This window comes from Haemorhous mexicanus, chromosome 3 (assembly GCF_027477595.1).
Source record: "Haemorhous mexicanus isolate bHaeMex1 chromosome 3, bHaeMex1.pri, whole genome shotgun sequence".
Classification (NCBI taxonomy): Eukaryota; Metazoa; Chordata; class Aves; order Passeriformes; family Fringillidae; genus Haemorhous; species Haemorhous mexicanus.
In genome coordinates, this window is record NC_082343.1 from 58,269,102 (window position 1) to 58,294,067 (window position 24,966).

General features: G+C 37.7%; 1 protein-coding gene across 1 annotated transcript in view; it reads left to right on the forward strand.

The window, feature by feature from the left end:
- The window catches only part of SYNE1 (spectrin repeat containing nuclear envelope protein 1), a 290,126-nt gene that overhangs the window by 118,222 nt on the left and 146,938 nt on the right, over positions 1-24,966 (forward strand). The window contains exons 37-54 of the mRNA XM_059841964.1: positions 493-659; positions 1,882-2,035; positions 2,323-2,951; positions 3,577-3,756; positions 5,227-5,377; positions 6,888-7,046; positions 8,093-8,275; positions 9,530-9,631; positions 11,067-11,270; positions 12,235-12,442; positions 13,134-13,246; positions 13,938-14,143; positions 15,170-15,325; positions 16,461-16,752; positions 17,474-17,646; positions 19,062-19,371; positions 21,167-21,331; positions 22,709-23,065. Coding sequence (XP_059697947.1) covers positions 493-659; positions 1,882-2,035; positions 2,323-2,951; positions 3,577-3,756; positions 5,227-5,377; positions 6,888-7,046; positions 8,093-8,275; positions 9,530-9,631; positions 11,067-11,270; positions 12,235-12,442; positions 13,134-13,246; positions 13,938-14,143; positions 15,170-15,325; positions 16,461-16,752; positions 17,474-17,646; positions 19,062-19,371; positions 21,167-21,331; positions 22,709-23,065 — 3,909 coding nt within the window. The remainder of the gene's footprint in view (positions 1-492; positions 660-1,881; positions 2,036-2,322; positions 2,952-3,576; positions 3,757-5,226; positions 5,378-6,887; positions 7,047-8,092; positions 8,276-9,529; positions 9,632-11,066; positions 11,271-12,234; positions 12,443-13,133; positions 13,247-13,937; positions 14,144-15,169; positions 15,326-16,460; positions 16,753-17,473; positions 17,647-19,061; positions 19,372-21,166; positions 21,332-22,708; positions 23,066-24,966) is intronic.

Genomic DNA, 24,966 nt, shown 5'->3' on the forward strand with positions numbered 1-24,966 from the left:
TGAGTGTTTTTTTGTTTGGGAGTAGTTTGCTGGGGATTAGGTTGCTTGTTTTGGGGTTTTTTGACTTTTTTTGAGGGTTTTGTTTGGTTGGTTGGTTGGTTGGTTGGTTTTTTAGTGTTCTGCTTTTTTTGAGCCAGTTTGCATCATTTCTTCACAATTCTATTTCTGCACACAAAATCTATTGCAAAATGTGGTGTCAGTTTTAACCACTGCCATCATAAAATAAAGCAGTAAATAAAAGTCATACTTTGTCCTGAAGGAAAGAAAAATACTAACTTAGATGAATCCCTACTGAATTTAGCTGTCTGAGAGGTGTTGAGTACCTGCTTGTCCTAATAGGCCTCAATTCCTCCAAGGATTTGCCTCTGCTCACTCATTTGACTCAAAGTACTGTGCTGGAAATCTGTAGCTGTTTTTTTATTAGTTTTTGTTATTTTGCATAATACGGTGCCATGCTTAAACTAAAAGCTTTTCCTTCCATTGTTACCCCAGGATCTGCGAGCAGATATTGAGGCCCATACATCTGTCTATGAGAGTCTTTTACAGTTAAATGAGTCGCTGTTTCCAACAGCTTCAAAGCAGTGTGTGAAAGCAATAAAAGAAAAATTTGAAGAGCTGGATGAAAGGTGGAAAGCTTTACCACAAATTGTTGACAAAAGGTTTGTGCTTCAGAGTGGTTTATTCTTGTTAAAGTAACCAATATCCAGATGAGGAAGCCCAATCCCAAATCGTGTTTTTTACAGTATTGCCATTAGGAAGACAAAGGTTTTAGATCAATACCAATCCCTGAACTCCCAGGAATGGGGGGTGGAGAATCCCTCGCATTTAGGATGCCGTCTTTTTGACATACTCCCCCGATTTTTTTTTTTGCTAGAAGAGTCTGTTTGAAGGAGTGTGGGGCAGGAAATGAAGGCAGTGTTGCATTTCCTCAGTTCCAATTTCCCAAGTAAATTCCAAAATCTGAAATAATCTCTTCTTGATTGTTTCAGTTATATGCTTTATTTTGTGCAAAGCCACACTATTGTAGTTTTAAACTCACTTTGAAATTCTAATTTGCCATAAGTACAGTAAATGCTCAGTTGTAAGGCTGCTGGCTCATGTTAAGCTCAGGAAAACTGACTCCTTTATTTCAAACTGTATATTATCATATATTTAGATTTCAATTATTTCCATAATGAACACACATTTTTGCCATTTGTAATGTAGCTTAAATAATAGATCCTGATCAGTGCCATAATCTTCTAGGTCCTTTGCCAATATGATTGTTTTACAATATAATGATCTTCTACATGTTGAAAATTAGGAAGAAAAATTTCTAAGGGAAATGGGAAGGTAAATGACAAGGTCTTTTTTAAGGTCAAGGTTTAGACTTCGTACTTAATTCTGCTGAGTGCTCCTCTGGACAGATTCTTTTTTGAATTGTGTTCTGATCAGACTTTACCCTTTCCTACTTCACAGGAGGTTGAATATGAAATTCCTCACCCCCAGCCTAAATTCATGAGACTCATACCTTAATTCAGTGTTTCAGATGATAGGCAAGATTCGCTATGACTGAAAATCAAAGTTTAGCTTACACCAATGACATTGTCTTTGCTAGGATTACACTCATAAAGAAAATTTGAAAGACATACCTTGGGGTTTTGGAGCACCTCTAACAGTTGATAAAAATAAAAGAGTGGAAACAGGAAAGATCCAAAGATGTTTTCAAGTGTTATGTTATTCTGCAGAATTAAAAAATCAATATGGCAAAGTAAAGTAACATTTCCTGCTTTCCTTGCATCTGGCATTGGTTTTAATGCTGACCAGTCAGCTCTGGGTTTGATTTTGGGAAGTGATTAAATTGCATCAAGTGCTTTCTTATTTACATCTGACATTCTGTAGGATCAACTTCCTTCAATCACTTGTGGCTGAGCATGGGCAGTTTGATGAGCTCCTGCTCGGGTTTTCAGACTGGATTAAGCAATTTCTTGCTGAACTACAAGCCACTTCAGAGATAAACATGGCTGATCAACAACTAGCTGCATCTCACAATAAGGTAAACTTCTGGATGTAAATATTAAAGACGGAGAAATTGTAACAGTGCATTTGGCTAAATACTCATCTAGAACTAGCAAGTAATGGATTTGTGTGAAAACCAACATGCTGTTGCAGTCACATACAGACTTGTTATTTGACAGTTTTAAAGCAAAATTGTAACCTTGAACTTTTCCTACTGAAAACCCATCAGTAGAACTTGTTTCACTCGTATGTTCAGTACTAAAATGTTTACTGAGCTCTTGATCTGAAGAAGAAACCCAGCTCTGTTTTCTTTCTTTCACATAGAACCACACAATGGAAGTTGAAAATAAGAAACAGGAGTTACAAAGTCTGAAGGAGCATCTAGAGAAGTTGGGTTCTTTCAGCAGCCCAGAGGACCAGCAGACATTGCAGGGAAAGACTGAAGATTGCTTTCAGATCTTCCAGGAGGCGAGTCAGATAACTGGCCAAAGACAGGAGGCCCTGGATCAGTTGCGAATATTCCTGGAGCATCACAGTGCTGTATCAGGAGTGCTCCACCAGCTGAGGCAGACAGTGGAGAAAACAGGAAATATGGATAAAGCCAAATCTGAATTACTGGAGAAGGAACTCAATGGTGTTATTAAGGATCTTAACAAGTTGGAGTCCAATGCTATCGGTTTGGATGGTTCCCTTACTAAGGCTCAGTATCACCTGAAACACAGCATTTCTGGGCAGAGGACCTCCTGCAGGGCTATGGTGGATAACCTGGGTGTGGAACTGGAGGCAGTTCAAAACCTGCTGGGAACCAAACAAAGTGAGGCAGAAGCTCTTGGAGCCTTGCAAAGATCTTTCATGGAGCGTAAAGAACAGTTACTGAAGAGCATTGAAGATACTGAGGAAAAGGCTGACAAGGAGGGCCTGAAGGAGACAACACTACAAGCTCTCCAGCAAAGGTAAAAACATTGGCACTTTCACACTTGATTGCAATCTCTAGATCTTTTATGATTCATTGGAGGCATGTGTGTGTTTTCTAACTGGGTACTTAATTTCTTGCCAAGCATGTGTATCTACTTGATAAAATTTTGTAAATAAGTGAACTATTTGGACACACAAAACACTAAGCAAGTCCTGCTAATCTTTTATATTGAAAGAATAGTCATGAAAGTCTGCATCTCAAAAATACATTTTGTCCTAATGAATCTAAGATCCAAACAGCAGTTAGAAATCCCATATAACATAACTATCTCTGCCTTGCAGAACTATATATGGGAAGATGGAATTAAATACACTTATTGTAATAAAGTATTAATCTAAATAACTGAGTACATTTCCAGGTGACTGTTTGAGGGGGAGGTACATACATATCTATATGATTTTATAGCAGTGTATGTGTCAGAAAAATTACATTCTGATCCCAGTTGTAGCAGAAAAAGACCCCCAAATATTGTAAGAAATATTAGAAAAAAGGAGTTTTATGCACAGTAATGCTAAGAACAACTGTTTCATTCTTTCTTTCTCCTCTCTCTTGCAAAAAAAAAAAAAAAAAAGTAAATTTGAAACTGGTCTTTTAACTTGCAGATTGAGGGTCTTTAACCAGTTAGATGAAGAATTGAATTCTCACCAGCATGAACTCCAGTGGCTCATGGACAAAGCAAAACAAATAGCCCAAAAAGATATCACACTTGCTCCTGAGAGTGACAAAGAGATAAATCGCTTAGAATCTCTGTGGAAGGATACCAAGAAAGCTATACATGAAAAGTAAGTAGATCTTTAGCTTAAGCTAAGAAAGGAGAAGATGGGGAAAGAGACACAGTTATTACATGTAATATCTTCTTACTGTATTAGTTACAGGGAACAACAGGGCTTGCAGGTTAAATACTCAGTAGAAGATGAAAACACATTGCTAACAAGAATATTTGTACCATTTGTATTTATACTATTAATAAGGCCACAGATAGGTTCTCAGTACAGTATGACAGATATACATTTTATTACATACATGCTATATTGCATGTTAATGTTTTCTTAAAGATGAGAATTCTCCACTGAGTTTTTGCTGTCACTCTACCTGGCACATATTCTCCTTCTAGCACTAATTTTCATTCACTATTGGTCATGAGTTTCTGACAGTTCTATATTTAGTGGTCCTAGATAATTTTTAAATTTGAAAGATATTTCTATCTGCCCTAGGGGATGGGTTTATACTAATCATTAGTGTGTAATCAATTGCAGTGTTTGTATATGACACAGATGATCAGTTTTATCAATGAAAGTTGATGATGAAAGAAGCTAAAGAAACCAGAGAAAGTTTTATCATACCCTTTTCTTTATCTTAACTGCCTCATGATCATCTTTAAAGAAAACTGGTAGTGTTTTCTCTCTTTTTCTCTCTCGCATAGACACAATTTCAGACCCTCCTGAATCTACTTATTTTGGAGAGCACTTTGGAGCATTCAGAGAAGAGCCAGCTTCTAAAACAGTTGCTCATCTTTTTTGGCAATGTCATGTTTCCCAAAATCCTTTCATAGAAAAACACTGTTTTACAAATAGACATTGCATATATCCAAAGTATCAGTTTTGCTTCTCTCTTCAGCATAAACACCAGGAATGGATTGAATAGGTCTTTTTCCTCTGTCCATTCCCTGGGCATAAATAAGCTTTCCTAGAGAGAGGGTGGGAATAAAATGAGTCTTCTTTTTAGTGGAGAGCTAATTTATTCTCAGTAGAAGGGAGGTAAGTTGAATATAACATTTTAGTCCCAATGCATCTGACAATTGGAGGACAAAATAGGCAGACCTTAGTCTGCATTGCTTTAGTTTTTATTTCTGCCTCTTTTTACCCAAAAACCACTCCATGTTAAAGAAACAAGTTGTTGGTTTTTTTTTTTAATTAACTGTGAGTGGCACAATTGTTATAATGTGGTTTTCAGGCAAAAAGATGCTAAACTTAGGAACTGAGAAGATTGAATTCCAGTTTCAGTCTTTCGCTGAAGTCAGTTGCTTTAGTATCTGACACATAAGAGATGGCAATTCAGTCATGTCTCTTCAGTAAGAAGTTTTGTGATGGATCAACAGTGGATTTGCAAACCCAAAATATTTATAATTCCTTGGCTGCCCAATTCTTGTTTAGCACTGCATCCTGGATTTCCCATGGTGAATTGCTCTGTCATTTCCTCTATCCTTCAGAAACATGACAGCAAGTGGTACTAACAGCTTTTTCATATTACAGAAAGGAGCAGTCCTGTGTTCTGATTGATCTGATGAAGGAATATCAGAGCTTGAAGTCAACAGTAATGAAAGTCATAGACAGTGCTAACAGTGCTTCTGTGACAAAATCCATATGGAAGGATCATGAAGATGTCAGGCGAACATTATCAAAGGTAATGACATATATTTTCCTTTGAGGAATTTTAACAATTTTTTCGATTGAATTTACTTTTTTTTTTTTTTAAAGATGCCCTTGAGCTGTGTTTAAAGCTCCTTGAATTCATGGTCACATCTTATCATACTGACATTCAGAGTTTAAATTGTACTGATTATGATGAAGAAAGAATACAGCCCTTTTTTGCATTTTGGTGAGATCTATTGATCTGTTGTTAATGGAAATGCAGATTCTTAATATAAGGAATGCATAAATGAAAAATAGTGGAAAGCTCAATATAAAATACATTGAGAATATATTCTTATCATAGTAAGAAAGGATTGTTCTAGTCAACATGCTTCAATGTTTTTCTACATTGGGTAAATTTTAGAATAGATAAAAGGCCACAAAAAACCCATGAATTGCACACATTTCCAATATGCAAAATTTTTATGTCTGTCTCTTTCCATGAGAGGACTTCTGCCATGGTGTGAAATGTTGATACTAGCCATTGAGCAGAGATAAGGTGTTTGGATCCCTACATTGCATTAATTTCACTGGATTGTATTTCAAAAATATTAAATACTGCTGTCCATCAGCCTACCAGGATAAACAGTTCTGAGTTCAGTTCTCTCTCTTCCTTTGGAAGGTAATTTAATTTGGAAGCCTGTTGAGCTCTTGATTAAAAATTTTTCATCAGATCTGTATAAACCTTATTCTAAACTGTGTGTATTTATGGCCTTTTTCTAATAGACATCTTGAAAGAAGAAAAAAGCCAGAACAGAGCTCACCAGTCTGAAAAAGAATTTCATTAACCTTCCACATCATTCCTTTGAGCCTTGGGCTGAGGACAATTCCCTGCTGCAGCCATGGCCACATACAGGCCTGAAGAAGTTGGAGTTCAATAAATGTTTTGGCCACAGTGCATACAAATTAGTAGCTTATTGTTAGTACTGCTCTCTAGTACTTGCTGTAGAAAAAAGCATAAGATTCTTACTGTGATCAGGTCTCAGCATGTCAGCTTTTCAATGACAAAATTAAATATTTCTCTATGCCTAGGATTGCAAACTTAGTAGCCCTGAAGATTTTGTCTAGTTCCTTTCAGAACTCATCTGTACTTTTGTTTTCCAGAATGTCTAGCAGAGATGGTGCTGTTAATCCTAAATTTTATTTGCAACACCCTCTGTTTACCTTGCTATAACTCCTGAAGTGATTATTCAATAATAAAGAATGGAAAGACAAATAGAAAAATGAAATTTTCCTAAGTCCAGAAAATACCTGGTTCCCAAGTGGAAAAAATTCAAAAATTTTTACTATCACTTGTGTGATTTATTTATAAGAACAATCATCCTGTATGATTATGCTCATGAGAAAACCATGTCAGTTGCTTTGTATTTTGTGGAGTAGTTAAATATTAGATATGAAAATTAACAAATTCGTAGCACAAGGCTAGGGATGGGTACCTGGAGAACTGATTTTTCTTTCTTTCTTTAAGGCTTCATTAAACAAGCAAATATTTATGTCCACAGCATGAAGCTGCCAAGAATGATCTGAGTGACAAACAAAAAGACCTGGATACTTTCACTAATAAAGGAAGACATTTGTTAGCAGAACTGAAAAGAGTGCATAACTGTGACTCCACTGCACTGAAAACAGATATGAACTCCGTGGTGGACAAATGGCTAGATGTAAGAATCTGGTGTTTATATGACAAATACAGTTTTAAAGTTTGCCTAAGCTTACAATATTTCTCTTGTACATTTGTTTAGCAAAATTTAAGAGTACAATTGTTTAGTAAAATTTACTTTAATTAGTAAAATTTACTTTAAATTAGTAAAATTTACGAAGAATAATTGTTTAGTAAAATTTACCTTTAAGTATAACTCAAAGTCTTTGTCAGAGGGATTTGGTGTCCACTGTATGCACAAAGTTGTGACATCAATTTGAGAGATTTTAACGGATGTCTTACAGCAGTGTATGAATGCTGCTACTGTAAATTTGCTCACTGTGCAGTTCCAAGCATGAATTTGGGTTGGATTCACACCTAATGCATACCAGCAATACTTCATTGAAGTAAATTGCACTAGTAAGTTTGGCAGTAAATTACATTAAGCTAAACCACAAAAGATATGAAAGTGTTGAGAAAGATTTCACTATAGGAGAGAAACATAACAAAAAAGCTAGTTACAGAATCACAGGTTGGTTTGGGTTGGAAGGGACCTTAAAGATCCAGTTCCAACCTCCTGCCCCCAGGGCAGGGGCCTGTTTCACTACACCAGGTTGCTCAAAGCCCCATCCAACCTGCCTTCAGCATTTCCCTGGATGCATCTACAATGGCTCTGGACAATCAGTTCCTGTGTCTCACCACCCTCACATTAAAGAATTTCTACCTAATGTTTTACATTTTCACATTTATACTGCTTTAGTACCAAATTGCCATATTACAATAAAAAAGAGAAATGTTGTTTTTTTGAAAAATAAGGTTTATTTGAACATTGAACTCTTTTCCAGTAAAAAATATACAAATATTTGGAAAGAGACACATAAGATTTTTGTTTGTTTTATGATCTGGGTAAGTAAATTGAAATTAGCATTCAGAACTTAGAACTAAATCCAAGAGAATTATTTTACCTAGGCTTACACATTATTTTTTATGCATTTGTCTTATACCTGTCTGCAAAATAATTACAAATTAATTTTTGAATGGTATTGATCTATTCTTCTTTCCTAAAAGGTGTCTGAAAGACTTGATGAGAACATCAACCGACTGAGTGTAAGCGTGTCTCTATGGGATGACATCCTGAAAACTGGAGAGGAATTGGATGGATGGTGTAATAAGTGCATTTCTCAGCTGAATGAAGGCATCAACAACTTCAGTAACAGTCAGAGAATGGAAGTCCTCCTGAAAGATTTCCAGGTTCTAACCCATAATTCAGTGATTAAAATGTTGTGGACCAAAATGTCAAGTGATGTTCAACACAGAAAAGACTTTGCTGTTGCAGACCTCTGTGTCCTCTGTTTAAATGGTGGTACCCAACAGCTAGCTGAGAGCATTCCTGTCCTTTTTATTTGTAGGTGTGTGCTTCCAACAGAAACAAGAATGGCACATCTTACTAAATCTAAGCTCCATAGTTATTTTGGCTCTTGCAGTTATATTTGGTTCTAGGCTGAATTCTGTTCCAGTAAAAAACAATGGAAATTTTAGACAACTTAAGCTAAAGTTTAGCAAAAAAATTAGTAGTTTCTAAAACCTCATCCAGGAAAGTAGGTTCTCCAGACAATAAAAGAGATATCAGGTCAATCATAGATTGAGCCATATTCTACTTCAGTTGGAATAAATGATGTCCTTAACAAGATGCACAGTGAACATATTCAAGAATTTTGGTAGAATATAAACGTTGATAAATTAGTATTTTGCTCAAGGCTGAGCTTTATGGAATGCCTTATGTAGCAGTCCGACCGCCCAAATTTATAGCTGTTAAAACTGATTTTAAAAGCAGACTACCCAAACCACAGGTGTACTTAACATGCAGGAGGGCCAGAATAGCAGATATGATACTGAGTGTACATTTACAGTCACAGAATGCATAATACCTTTTTTTGGCACTTTATTTTGCAAAGGCAAGAGGAAGTGCAGTTCAGTGACATCAGGGTCCTGCCCTTTCTGCAATCAGAAATAGATGAGCATGGACAGAAACAATCAGTTTACCTCTTCTGTTGCCCAATTCAGTGGTCACTTTCTTCACTGCCCACCTAATATTATATCCTCCCTAGCACAAAATACCCCCTAACTATTCTGGGCATTCAGGGCAGATGCTAAATTCGGCAATTTAATCCTTCAGTGGAACCTAACACCCCATGTAGATACTTCCAGTCAAATAAACAATGACATTTTCATCTTTATTTTCCCAGTTTTAACAACGAAAGCTTTTAGAGCATTTTAAATGCTGTAATTTATTTCAAAGGAGAGTAAAATTACTCTGAACTGAGTCTAATAAGGAAAAAGAGATGGGAGATTTTTAGAGCACAAAATTAGTGCACAGTGTTTTCCCTCTGGTTGCTAAGCTCTGTTTACATTTTCTTTCAATTTTGAAACTGATGGAGAATACTTCTGAGAGTCTAAAAGCTTCTTGTAGTTTGGTATGCAACTCTGATCACGTCTGTTTTACAGTCTGAAGTCAAGAATAAGGAACTGAAGTTGGAGAAACTTAGTTCCAAAATTTCAGAACTCAAAGAGCTGAGCCATACTCAAGAGCCTCCTGCAGATCTCCAGGTAAAATAAAGACACTGGTAACCACAGATTGTGCTCAAATAACCAAGAAAACCTCCCTTCTGAAATTTTTGTCTTTCCTACACTGCCTTTTTCTTTCAAGGTGACAGATGTAGCATTATTATTTATATGTAGCATAACTATTCTTTGTTCATATTTCTCTAGGTAACCTTGATTTTTTTTTGTCATAAATTAAGTGAACATGAGGGTTGTAGGAGTATTTTTTTAATAAATCAAAATAGAATAAATAGTTTATAATGTAGCTGATAAGATATGAGACTACAGATATTCTCTACTCTGCACAACATTAAGCCACATCACATGTGAGAGCATGCACAGTTTGTTTCCTTGAAAGGATTATAAGGCAATAAAATATGTTCATTTGCTTTGTTAACCAAAAAGTATTCTTTAGTGGACTAGAATAAGGGCCTGAACTAGATCTTATGAGAAAAACATACAACAATGAACACAAATGTGAGCTGTTAAACTTTTGGCCACATACTTATTTCTATGTTCTAGGGCAGTCATAAAACCAAAGTATGACTATTTTGGCCGTTTGATTTCAAACAGAAATTGGTATTTGAGATTATTAACTTAATGTCAGAAATTTAAAAAAAATAAGCTGAGTTCTGTAATTTCTATGGGCAGGGATATATCTTGATACATATCAAGTTTTAATGGAAGTTAATGTAACACTTAAGCCTTGCCCACATTTTGGAACAGGCTACCCAGGAAGGTTGTGGAGTCTCCCTCTCTGGAGAAGGAAAAAAACCATCTGGATATGTTTCTATGTCACCTGCTGTAGCTGACCATCCCTTGGCAGGGAACTTGGACTAAGGAATCTACAGAGATTCCTTCTAACCCAAAGGATTCTGTTAATCTGATTTATATATAGTACAATATTATGACTGACTCAATTTACTTCTATTAGTGATATGTGCTCAGCTAACATCTACTATAATTTTGCATATTCCTGACTTTGAACAGGTTAAGGGGCAAGATTCTAGCTTATTTTTTGTACTGTCTTCAATTTTCACCTGCCTTGTACTGAGATACTTTAAGCCTCAGTGCTCTTAAGGCTCACTCCCCAGTTTAGTTTTATTTTTATCGAGCTATTTGAGTGTAGGTCATGTTCTGTATATATGGCGAATTAGTAAAAGGGGAAATACCAACTGTTTAATTTTTCAGAAATGGATAATAACTGCAATAGTTTGCAGTCTGGCTTTTTATAAGTTAGTATCCTTTCTTTGAATTATTGTATATCTAAGACTTAATAGAATGGTTGTCTGTAGGTATGTAAGTATCTACAGTTAAAGTTGTAAAGAGAGCTAAATGATCATTGTGTGCCACTTTCCAACCTTCCATTTTTTCAATAAGCATATACCATAATAAACATTTTCACTGCTAAATGCCTTAAGACATAACACTTTGGTTTTAGTTTATAGAGTCAGATTTGAGGCAGAAGTTGGACCATGCCAAAGAAATATCAGAGACAGCAAAAGAGACGCTGAAAGATTTCAGTACTCAGAAGATGCAGTTACAGAAGCTGATTGGTCAGATGACAGACTGGCTAAATCAAGTGGAAGAGACACTGTTAAGCTGTGCACGTAACCTGGATCCTGAAGCTCTAAACAAACTAAAGGTCAGTGCTGAAGAAAATCAATATACTTTCCTTATGTATTTTCCTTATGATCTTTGGGTTTTGTTTTTTTTTTTTTCTGAGCCTTATACTTAATTTTCCTTTGAGAAAAAATGCATATCTCCTGCACAGCTGCTAGAATATTAGCAAATAATAGAGTGATAATTTTTAGGAAGTTGCACCAATGAACAAAAGTTCTGATTTATTAGCTTTTTACAAACCTTTTAGAAAATTTTAATGAACAATACAGTCTTGTGGCAGGAACTGGTTTTGTTACATTGAACTTCGTGGTCATTACTCCAGCATGTTTTCAAGTACATTGACTCCCTTTCAGTAAATTATGAAACTCATAGCACATCACAGTAAAAGACACTGGTCCCAATTCAATTTTAATACAAACTTCTACCTCAGAAATCCTCCTCAGTCATCAAATATACCAATTCTTTTTTCTTCATCCAAGTGCTCTCTGGAGTGCATGCAGTTATGCACATCATAACATGACAAACCACATGGAGGTATTTAACTGTGAGCACAGTTAATATTGATATACTACCAATTCACATTTAATTTTCAGAAAATGTTTCTCTCAAGTTGTGTGTAAAGTCCTTCTCATTCAGAAGTCCTGCCATATACCAGTGTCATATTGCATCCCACATGTACCTTCAGACTTTGCTGAAATTATCTATTTCTATTCAATATGCATTGAAATGTATTTATATATAAGAGAGTAATAAATCATGAGAAATAGCACTTTTCACATTTCTACAATGGCTCCTTAGTTTCAAGGATTCATCTCACTTGGAAAATTCAGGAAACACGATCCAGTGCCTCTTCCCTTTATTGTGTCTGGGATGACTTATAGACCACAGAAGGAAAGAACATATGGCAGGAGTAGGAATGCTTGAGAAAAAGCCAGTTCTTTTGTTTCTTTATAAATATCATAGTTATGTTGTAACTTTATTTTCAGGAAACACAAAAGGACCTTCAGCTTCAGCAAAGCAGCATTGACTCAACCCGGGAGACTCTCAACAGCCTCTGTCGCAAATACCATTCGGTAGAGCTGGAAGCTCTTGGTGGCACTGTCACTTTGTTAATAAAGAAGTATGAAGCTGTGAATCTGCTCTGTTCCAGAACACAGGCCAGGATGCAGGAGTCCTTAGAAAAACATTTCCTCTGTGAGTCCTCAGGCTGGTTCATATGAGCGAGCTGTTAGCCCGCAGCCGTGAGTCATTCTGGAATCTGCCAGAGTTTCCAGTGACATCACTTGCAATTACAACTTTATTTTCGTATGGAGCCTCTCAAAAAGTCCTGTTACCAAATGTTCATTGGATAACTGCTACAAAACAAAGCAGTTTACATAAACAGAATCCAACTACAACCATGTAAGATGCATGAAAATGCACCTTTCCTCACTATTAGGATTCACCTCGATTGCATAAATACACTTTGTTTATTTGCAATAAGTAGAGGTATATAACAAAATGGAGGTATTTATAATGTAAAAGCATCCATCTCAAGTCTCTTTCCTGGGCTCCCTGGATAGTCAGTGCAGAAAAGTAAACAACTTTTATTTATTAAGATACTGATTTTTATTTTATCTAGCATGAAACTGGGACATGTCGTAAACTGAAATTGACTGTCAAGGGAAGCCTAGTAAGACTGTTCAAATTTGGATGTGTAGAGTGGAAACATCTTATTCCTTATGAAATTAATCCTAGTCCCAAGATTATTGAAGATAATTGTTCTGTTAGCTTTTATACACTGTTCCTGAAGGATAAAAGGATTGTTTAAAACAGCTGTATAATATTGTGGATAATGCTGTGTCTTAAAAACTGTTCTCTTCTCTATACTTTTTTATTAAATAAGACTCTATGCAAGAATTCCAGGAATGGTTCTCTGGTGTGAAGGCTGCAGTAAAAGAATCATCTGATAGGTCTGGGGACAGCAAAGCCATAGAGGCAAAGCTACATGACTTGCAGGTATAGTAAACAAATTAAAATAAAACAACCAGTAATTAGCAATTTAGTACCAGCATAGGTACCAATAATAGCTCTAAAATAATTTGTAGGTGCTAGCAAAGTCCTTGTTTTTAAAAATGTAATATAAGAATGGTTTGAGGCAGCAGTATGTACTGTAGAGGGAATACAGTGAAAACTGTGGTCCCTGTTCTGAGAGATGAGAATTTAATTTCTGGAAAGTTTCTGTGTAACTATAAACTATATATTCTTGTTTGTGATTATTAATATTATTTTCCTTTTTTCTTTCTTTCTCTTCCTTTCTTTTCCTATTTTTATAACATTTTTACTTATTTAACATTTTAGATTAATACTCATATGTCAAAGATTGTATGTGTATACTTTTGATGAGACAGAACATAAGTGGCAGATACCTATTGTAAGCAGCCCTAATTCCTGAAGTGTGTAACATCTTCAAGAGATTATTAAACTTCAGAGAAAGCCATGACCACCTTGGGATCAAATAAAAAAACTGAGTGCTGTGAATTACAGTACCACTTAATAAAATTTTATTTCAACTATCTGCTTAGAAACTTTTCCATAGCTAATCATGGCTGTCATCTTTTTGGAGAAATCTGACCACTTCTCACAGAAATATTTCTTATCTTAAATTATCAAACCTTATGTGTTTAAACTACATTCTTTCATTGCACAGGGTGTGCTGGATTCTATTAGCGAAGGACAGAAAAAATTAGATGCTGCCTGCAAGGAAGGAGAAAGTTTATATGGTTGTTTACCCAAACCAGTTGTGAGCCATATTCAGGAGCAAATAGCAAAGTCTAACCAGAACTTCCAGGAATTTCTCAACCAGTGTCTGAATGACAAGAAGGCCCTGGAAACTTGTGCCTCACACCTGGGAAAGTGAGTAATAGCAGTAGTCACAAAGAGACTGTATGAAATGGTCTGGCTTCCAAAGTGCAGGGCAAAAACCAAAATTACTTCCAGTTGCTCTAGTTCTGTTTGCTTTTTTCTTTGGAAGTATTTAGGAGAAACTGAAGTTCTCTGATTTAAAAAAACACAACAGGTTTTGGTCCAAAGGCATCAGTTTGGTTAAAGGATGAAAGGTCATGATCATATATGCAGAAATGCTGTGTAGCTTATGAAACTCCAAATCAGCAGTTGGGATTCCAGTAATTTAAATGCCATTTTCTGGACAGAAAATGTGTGATGAAGTTCATTTCTGCCCTGGGGTTTGTAGATAGTATGCATTTTACATGTGTCTGTTCTGTTCCATTCCAAATGGACATATTTCCTAAGGAGCCAAGATGAAAACACCCTTAAATTACTGCTTAGGGCTTGAATTTTGAGAGTTAAAATATTTTCAGATCTAACCAGATTCAAAACTGTTGCTGATTGAAAGCAAAGTTAGTGTGGCAATAATGGGTAAAACAGCAGGATGAGAGGGTGTGCCTGCAAGTAAGAAAAAAGGTTTCAAACTTAGGGCCAGAACTTGTTTTGCTGAGTTCTGAGCAGTCAAGATTCCAGTTCTCTTCTGTGAAATTGAAAACACAGCACTTCAGGGGTTCTGCACATAAATTTTGACAAAAAACCCCGCTTTTACCCATAGTTTGTTCTTAGACTAAATCATTATGAGAATTTGATAAAAGCTTTCTTTTGGTCTGCTTTATTGAATCTAGTAATGCATAAATATACTGTCACTTTAAATTTTGGAGGCTTCTGGTCTGCCTGTAGCTCCCATGATTTTGCTGAACATTTTTAGAGAGTTGCTGAATATTTTTAGACTAGTAGTCACTGTGGAATTATGTTTTGTGTAAAACTCTTATTCTCGAAGCCTGAAATTGATACCCAGTCTTGAGGATATTAACTTCTTCCAACTTTACTCCACTTGAAAAGTATTTTTTAAGAGAGTATTTATCTGCTCTGTAGCTTTGAAGATCAATACAAGAAGCTTACCCTGTGGATTCATGACATGGAAGAAAGAATAAGCACAGAAGCATTAGGAGAGAACAAACAGCTTGTTTCGGAGAAGAAAAAGGAGGTGCAAAAAGTGGAAAAGTTCCTGGAAGAGTTGCTGAACTCAAGGTATATTGAAAATACATTTTCTAATACTTTTTCCTCTAGGGCAGAAGTGAAATTAAACTGTTGGGGTAAAGTGTGTTTTTGAAAGCTAGAGGAATGTGTTGGAAAATACTCTGTGAAAAGAGGCTAAATCTAGATATTTCAAGTTCTAATGAATTTCAACCAAATCCAATATTTGCTCTTGATAAATTAATAAAAGCTTATCGCACTTAATTAATAAATGGAAACTGCAAAGTGCAATTTTTAAAAATAAAAGATAAGAATACTGATTTCAAAAGCAATAGTGAAAATTACTTTTAACATTATGTCCATTTAAAAATTTTCTTTCTGTCCTGTAATATTCTGATCCAACCAGGTTAGCAGAATCCCCTTCCCCATACAGCTTGTCCTATAAAAGAGCTCAAAAAGCATTCACATTAGCTGTGAAATCTTTCCAAAATTCAGACTTATCCAGTAAATGAAATAATTGCCATTTTGAGTACACGGAGTTTTTTTCAAATTCTCTTTTCATTATTGGGTTGGTGAAGGTAGAACAAGAAGCAGTCAGTTTTCCAAGTCTCACAGCCTCTTTAAAACAAACATCTAGTCACTCCCTATGGCCTTGAGACTGATGCAAGACATTTTGGTTTGATGTAAATTCCCTCTAGTCATCAGGTACCAGGAAGGGTGATCAAGTAGATTGTGATTAACTGAGGCTATATAAACACAGTTTTAATCCCTTTTACTGGCTCTTGTAGTGAGTCTAAGTCATTATCTAATCCTGGACAAATGACCTTCCTACAGTCATGCCTTCCTACCTGTCCAAGATTACAAACTTCTTAGAGGCTTTGTCAGGTACAAAAGGGTAGCACTTCGTATAGAAATGGAAAGCTTGGCTGCTGAAAAGAAAACTAAGGTAGCTTTTAATTTATATGTTTGTGATTATTCTGAGCACCAAAATTCTGCAAGAAATGGCACTGCACACAAGAAAAGATATTAATCAGTACAAACTGCTTATATTCTTTCAGTCTCTCCTAACTAATTTTTTCTATTAATTGTGAACTCTTTTCACTGGTGGAGTAGCAGCCTTCATAACCTCTGGCAATGGCTAAAATACTTCATGTTTTCTGAAACTTTTAGTCTCATTATTTTCTTTCAGGGGCTCTTTTGATCAGCTCTCCCAAATGGCACAGACTTTAAATGAAGAAGGCCATGGTGCAGGGAGAGAAGTACGTCTGGCTTCTCAACATCTCACCAATTATCAAAACATGGTCAAAACTGTCAAGGAGAAGCTGAGGACATGTCAGCTTGCACTCCAAGAGCATCTCACTTTTGAGGAGGCATTGCAGAGTATGTGGTCATGGGTGAAAGATGTTCAAGATAAACTGGCATCATCACAGAGCACTCTTGGAAGCAAAGCCACCCTGGAAAGACGATTGACACAAATTCAGGTAAAGAAGGATAGAAAAAATAGATATTACACATATTATACCCAAGATTAATATTGGATGTGGGGCACTTCAGTGGGAAAGGTATATTTTTATAATTTATTATTTCAGTGGTTATAAAGAAGAGGATCAGAGTTCAAGGTTATCTTGAAAAATTGGGGATGGGAAGTAGAAAAAACAGGATGAAGTTTAATGGGAACAGATGTCAGGTATTAGATTTCATAAGAAATAATGAAGTATGAAAATGTATATGCAGGTCCAGAAAGTTTTCTAATAGAGGAGAGGCCTTGAAATAATTGACAGAGTGTCTCTGTAATGGCTGTGGTGTTTCTATCACAGGAGGTCTTGAGGAAGAGGTTGGAGAGACTAGAGAGAGAGAGAGAGAGAGAGGTCATGAAAAGATCTGCCATGGGCTTTCCTGAGGTTTCTTCTAGCTATTACTGTGCAGTGCTTGACCTACTCAGCATCTGCTGCAATGTGAGCAGTATTTTAGGTTGACCAATGCAGTGAAAAACCTGTATAGATGTGGAAAAACTACTGGATCACTTGCACATGATCACTTGCACATACAGGCCCTTAGAAGAAAAGGTGCCTAGGAATTCCTGCTGGATATGGGTGTTAAAGATGGATGAGCTCAGAGAAGAGGGTGTTCACTGTTGAAAGAATTACAGCTCTCATTTCTCATCAGGTTACATTTGATATTTTGACCTCTTTTGCCTGACAGGAGATCCTCTTACTCAAAGGTGACGGTGAGGTTAAGCTGAACATGGCCATTGGCAAAGGAGAACAAGCACTCAAAAGCAGCAATGAGGAAGGACAAAAAGTGATACAAACTGAGCTTCAGACACTGAAGGATGTATGGAATGACATCATGAGTACCTCAGTGAACTGGCAGAGGTAAGAATCCCTGGAAAACACAGGTCAGACCCTGCCATCTTTGCTTACAGAGAGTGGTACCTTAAAGCATGTAGAAGTACATTCGTTCATTTCTGGTATGTGAGAGGAAATTTGCATTATCACAGAGAAGCAAAATTGCCTGGAAAAAGAACACCCTTCTATAAAAAAAAGATGAGTTGACCCTATCAGATGAATCAAATTTCACATGAGATGGTACTTCAAATTGATTTAAAAATTAATAAAAGTCACACCAATTCATACAGAGAAAAATCTAGAAAGTACTTTCTGAGTTTTTGAGCCTGTACTTTGGCAAGACCAAGAACATGTGACAGATATTTATCTACCTTTTCCATACATAACCCAGGAAAGGTTTCTCAATTCTGTTTTTCATTATGTTTCTTCAATTTAAAAAAAAAATCCTATTATCAACTCCAAATAATCTTTCTTGCATATTAAGCTGATTTCATCTTATCTTGACCTGTGTGGAAATGGAAAGTTCCTCTTATTGCCTGTGTGAGATAATTTTATACATCTTAAGGCCTCCATTATCTCTGTTCTAAACAGACTTATGTTTCTCACTTTCTCTGTGGTAATACTTTCTGGGCCTCTATCACACCTGTTTTGCTATTCAAGAGATTGAAGACTATCACCAGTTTGTCTACATTTTTTCTTAAAATAAAAAAACTGAAAGTGGTGCCACTTTCTTAGCTGCACCGAAATTGCAATTGTAATAGTATGTAGAAAATTAGAGTGGGCTGTCTTAACGATGTCACTCAAATTTCACCCAATTTTTATCATAAAATATTTTTTAGATTAGGTTAGCCCATGGCATTTTGAGGGAAAATCTTACCACACCCTTGTCTGTCTGTAAGTCCAGTGAAAATGAGAATTACATTCCTCAGCATGAATCCCAGAGAGGTATGGTGATCTACCGGGAAAAGCAATATATAACAGAAGGGAAAATATCTTATAAATTGTAAATGAGTCTATAGATAATGGGTTTGTTCTTTCAAAATTTGCCAGAATATCTCTTAATTGACAGTAATTTCATAGGCTGCTGCCTATTTCTCTGATCATAAAAAACTCCAGTAATGTTCCATATTTTACTTTGCTGAACAGACACTGAAATGTGCTTTTCATTAGTCTGAGGCAGATAGATTGCTCATGTAACCTGTAATAGGGAAGCAGCAATGTTGGTTGTACAAAAGGGCCCAAAAGCCACAGGCATTCTAAAATAACTTAGATGCAAGTTGATGTAGGAAACAAAAGCAAGATGGGGAAAAAAGGTATCTGCTAAAGCTATTGTGTATGGCTACAGACAGTGTAACAATTAAGGCATAAGCAGCCTCTTTTTTTTTTTTTTTCCCCAAACTGTTTAAAAGTTCTCATCTGGACTTTGTTTCTTTTAATGTAAGCTGCCTAGATTCCATCATTAGCCAGTGGAATGACTATCTGGAAAGGAAAAACCAGCTGGAACAGTGGCTAGAGAATTTGGATCACAAAGTGGAACAGCCTTTAGAACCACAGATTGGTCTGAAGGAGAAGTTTGCTCAGCTGGACCATTTCCAGGCTATTGTTTCAGAGATAGAGGATCACTCAGGTGATTTACAGCAACTCATTGAGAAAGCTGTGGAACTGTCTGAAAAAACGGGGGATGCTTCCTTTGGAGATGCAGCTCAAGAAGAACTAAAAACACAGTTTAATGACATCACAACTGTAGCCAAGGTAAGATAAGTATCTCCATTTCAAGTAAGTAAAATGTTTAGATATTTGTATATATAGCTAAAAAACTTTGATTTTTGTATTTTTTAGTAACTAAAGGATTGACTGTGAATAATCTTGCCTCTGGTATAGTTGAGTCTAATAAAAACATTGAATTTAGTTTACTAAAATTTAATGGAATGCAAAAATGGTATTGAGAGTTGAAATTGCTGTGGTTATGATTTTGGAAAAGTGAAGGACATATATTTTGTTCCTAGTTTCAACAGTAGAATACAACAGTATTTCTGATATTCTGACACATTTATTTTCATCTAATTCTTTTCATTCATTCCTAGCTTTTTTTTTTTTTTCCTTTACCTAGAAAGGGAAGAATAAAATGCCTCCCTGAGCAGGAAACATATTGTCATAAAGATAAATCCTATTGTCAAAAAGATTTATGCCCATATTTTGTGGTGTTTCAAACCACTAAGCACTGCACATGCTATACAAGTATTCTGTTTGGTTTCTAAGGAAAGATATGTGAGCTCACTGAGACCCTTTACCAACCAGGTCATGAGAGTGAAACACCTTGCCTCCACACTCCCCTTGTACTGGTGCTACATTGTGGTGTGAGCAATGTACACAGGGATGCATGGTTTCCTTTCTGGGAGTCTTTTGCTTCCCTAGGAGGTGGTTTTGGTTAGAATCAAGTGCATGTGGACATTTTCTTACCCTGTTGCTGCATAAAATGCATTGAGGTATAAAAACTTTGAGGATTTACTTTAATAACTATCCATTGCCTAGTTGACAATTGCACATTCTGAGGGTTTATTTCTGATGGTTATTTTCAGAGGCGATGGCAGGTCTTGTTAATCTAACTTATTTTTTAATAGCATTTGTTGAATGTTGAGTTACTTAAACTTTAAAATAACTGAGTTTAATTTGGAGGTGGTTTAGTTTGAAACTGGGTCCAAGACACTTCGATCTAGATTAGAGTATCAACACAGGGGTAAAAATCAATTTGATTAGCTCATTTCACTTTTGGTTAATTTTGATAAACATTCATTAGTGCTATATAGCAACAAGTTTACTCTGTCAGACCAAAGGCAAACCTCAACCACTGTACTCTTTCACTCTGTCACAGTAAGATAAACTGACCCCACTCTAAGCTTACATTAAAAAGCTAAGATCTTACATTAAAAAGCCAAGATGGAGCCAGGAAGCAGCTGCTTCAGGCAGCTGTGTCAGGGAAAGCATCCTCCAGGACTGCAGGGTAGGTGGCTGGGGACAGCCCCACTTCTGACGTGATGGTTGAAATAGGACTCAGCACCAAAAGATCATTTTGCACTTTTGGACAGCCGAAGTTTTTGTGGTTTTGCTGTGGGACATCTCCATGACTCTGCTTAGCATTTGCAAAGACTTGCTGCTTCTAAGTAGGAGCTGTGTTTCTGACAGCAATGCTGCACCCTGGGAGTGCTCATGGGTGATCTGCAAGACCCTCTAGGGGTGCATTGGGAAAAGCATGCCAGAGTGACACAGCTGCAGCATTGATATCTACTAAACCATACATTAGACTGTTTTAAAGTATATTTTTGCATCCATTTTCGGAAGGCTTCTGCTCCAGCAGAAAATCCTTGTCCAGACCAACCCAAACCAAACCTTTCCCAGTGTTTCTCAGTCTGTGTTTTCTGTGTTCAAGCTATACCCTATTCACTATTGAAATGCTTGTTATGGAGTCAAACCAGCATTGCATGCTTAAAGCCAGCATAGTATTTAAGTACTTTATTGGTCTTTTTTTTTCCCCCCCCCCATTTGATAGGAGAAAATGAGGAAAGTGGAAGATATTGTTAAAGATCATTTGCTCTATCTGGATGCTGTGCATGAATTCACAGACTGGCTTCATTCTGCAAAGGAAGAGCTTCACCGCTGGTCAGATGCATCTGGAGACACACCAACTATACAGAAGAAGCTGGCCAAAATCAATGTAAGTGAGCATTCATGATTTCTTCTGCAATTCAGACCCTATGCTTTAAAAAAAACCCCAGTCAAACAGTTGTGGGATCTTGCTTTTTTTCTCTGAAATGGTGATTACATTTCAGTGAGCTGAAAGCAAACTTTCCAAGCTGTGCTTTGTTTTCGACTCCCTTCTCATATTAACAGATGGAGTAAAAGTATAATCAGACCTAAGTTAACTACGGCACACATGGAAACAATTTGCAAGAGCGGAAGCCCAGTGGCATCACAGAAGAATGTGGCTTAGCTGATTAATGAATACTTCTCTTTCCTCATCCCTAAATATGCTTTCTCCATGAGCAGAATTGTCTAAATCAGAGACAACCTTTCCTGCTTTGCATGAAATGGAGATGTGTAAAGCAGCACAAGGATTGTCCCCCTTGAACATGGTAGAAATATGTGAGTTGCCTCCCTGTGTATACTCTCCTTAGCCTGGAATCTATTCTTAGCCATCTGAGGGCTTAAGAAATTTGCATATTTCTGAATACAACACTAAAGCAGGCTACATGTTTTACCCATGCCTGGTGTTTACATTCAGATAATCACGCTAGCAACATTTTCCTCTGCTCCTAAGCATGAGAGAGTGGGACAGTGAACTTAAGTGCTAGATGAAGATTTAGGATCCTCAAGATCAAATTACAGATTTTTGTACATTCTGGGGTAATTTTCAGTCTCCTTTGTGCTCAAACTCCTGATCCGTAAAACAGGAAAGGGAGGAGTTAGCAGCATGTAGTTCATAAGATGAACAAGAGAAGAAATAACATTACTGTTGTGTTTGGGGTGGTATTTATACATTCTCCAGTTTCTTAAGCTAAAAGGTCCCAGGATTGAGATGTCTGAGATTGAAATAAGGATGCCATAGAAAGAATTTAGCTCTGACAACAAAACCAAAACCATATACTCAGGAAAAAAAAAAAATATTCAACCAAATCTGACACATCCCAGGTCACAAGCAGGCTGAAAACTGCAGTTCTGTTTCTGAGACCGCTGCGAGCAGCTACACACCAGCATCTCTTACGCAAGAGATCACAACAAAGTCATGTTCCGCATCTCAACCTAAATAGTATTTTTCATATCTAAAACATGTTCATTCTTCCTGTCTTTCTCTCCAAAGCTGAAGACAGTTTCAGAACTGCTGTTGAAGGCCCGCAAGGGCCGCTGTTAACTGGCTTTTACTCCCCCCGCTTCCCAGACCGCTGCCGTCCGGGAGCCGCGGCTCGGGGCGGTGCGGGGCGCTGGGGACGGGACGGGACGGGACGGGACGGGAGGCGCCCCCGGGCGGGCCCCGCCGCCCGCGGCGGTGGCGATGTGGCGGCCCGCGGGTTACCATGGCAATGTCGCCCCGCAGGAGCTGGTGGAGTCCCGGCAGTGTGGCGCGGACCGGCTGAGCCGGGTGGAGGCGCTGGCTCCGGCCGCCAGGCGCGGCACGACGGCGGGCGGGTGCCAGCTGCTGGCGGCCGAGATGCAGGCGCTGCAGGCGGACTGGCGGCAGTGGGAGGAGAGCGCCCGCCGCAGCCAGGGCGGCCTGCGGGACCTGCTCAGCCAGATGGCCCTGTCGGAGCGGGAGTTCGCGGCGCAGGCCGGGCGGCTGGAGGAGGCTGTGCAGCGGCTCGCAGGGCAGCTGGCCGCCTGGGCGCAGGGGCTGGCCCCCGCCGACAGCCGCAGCACGGACGCCGAGGTGGTGGAGAGCTGGCGCAAGGAGAAAGTAAGGGCATGTCTCTTTTCCTAGCAGCGTTTCCGCTGTAGATGTGTGGTCACCGCGGGCAGGAAACTTCCGCCAAGCGGGACTATCCAGTGCCTCGTAAAATCAGTACTTGCGGAAGATATTTCTGTGAAAGCCCGACTTCCCAAACTCTTTGTGTTACCGTGATCACCGCGAGCGGTGTTGGCAGAACACGTCCCTCCCCTTGGCCTCTGCTGTGCCAGGCTTAGCAATCGCTGCCTGGATTTTAGGTGTTGAACCCAGGGCTTGCCCCTGGGAGGAAGCCAAGGAGCTGGCACACCGGCTCTGGGCTGCGCTTCAGAGTTGCTCAGTGGTGCGAGCCAGAGTAGCATTTGATGGAGGAAATTTGAAGCTTTTCCTAAAAGTCAAGTAAGAAACTGGTGCCATTTGGCGAGTAGTTTTCCCTTTCTTGAAATATCCTCTACGTTATGCACGTTGAGATCTTGCCCAGTATTTAAAGAAGTTAATCTGGAAATGGGTCTAATCCCTAATTGCTTTGCTTTGGAATGCAGTAGAATTGAGAGAAATAGAGGTTGTTTCTGTTCCTGATTGTCTCCTAGCAAAAGATTCCCCTTGTATATATCACAGCCCCTCCATGTAAATATATACACATATTTGCAGCAATCAAGATACATGTTTGTATCTCAACCACAATAAATCACAGATGGTGATGAAAGATACAGAGTATTTCTCTTTCTTTTGCAGTAAAGCAGTTTCAGTAGAGGGGGAGAGGTGTGTATTGCCTACTTTCTGACCCCTTGACTGAAGTAGTGTTCAAAAAAGCCCCAGAACTCCTTTTCTTTGAATTGAGACTATTGATCTCCTTCTGCAGAGTCTGTGCCAAGTTATTTCTGTGGCTTCCTCTTTCACAGAATTCCTTGCGTGGATTTATGAATCCTGCTTGCTTGAGTGCCATTATGTGTCTGTAGGAGTAACAAAGGCATTAAGATGAAGCAAATAATTGTACAAATATGCAAAATGTTCCATATATATGTGTTTTTAAGAAGGAAACAAACACATGGGATTGTTATCAACACACCAGACATTTTTCATTTCATAAATGAAGAAGTATTAAATTGAAAGGCTATTGCTTTTATTAGTAGTATACATAATATGTATGTACTGTAGCTCTATATAAGAACACTTTACTTAGATTAGAATTTACTTAGAATTGTAAAGTTTGGCTGAGGAGGAAGATGTAGAAACATCTCATGAGGTAACTATGCATAGCCCCACCATGTAATTTTATTTATAGTTAGAAGAAATGTGACAGTAATCTTCCCATTGTTGGACCCCAGGGAAAAGCCCTATTGTGAATATAAAATAGCACTGCAGTTTCTATTTCTATTGTCTCACAGTGATTCTGTTGCCATGTTAGCCAAGGCCACAAATTAAAAATGCATTTCCTAATTCATAGAATTAGCAAGATCATTCTGCGACTCTGTTATGCTGAAGCTCTGTTCCCTTAGATATGTGCAGCATTAGAGCAACAGATTTTGTGCTTGGAATTCAGCAAATTATTTTTGTAATTGGCAGATTTAATATTAAATCCAACTGGCTGCAACAGTGATATCACTGTATGGAAAAATGCCATAGTTAAATTTGCCCTGTTTTGCAAGTATTAGTTGTTAGTAGACTATGCCTAAGGCTGTATGTAATCAGAATAACCTCTTAGTAGTTCTTGAGGTAGGTTATTTGAAACTGAAAAACTGTGCTGAAAACAGGCGGTTCTAACCTTGTGTTAGTCTTAAAAGGTGCTTTCTTTGCATAAAAAAAAAAAGGGCTGTTAACAATTTATTATGGTGATTCCTGCCCTTGGCAATTTGGGACATCCTGTGTTTAGGTAATGCCTATTGCTGTGTTATTTTAAATGCTTTCCAAAA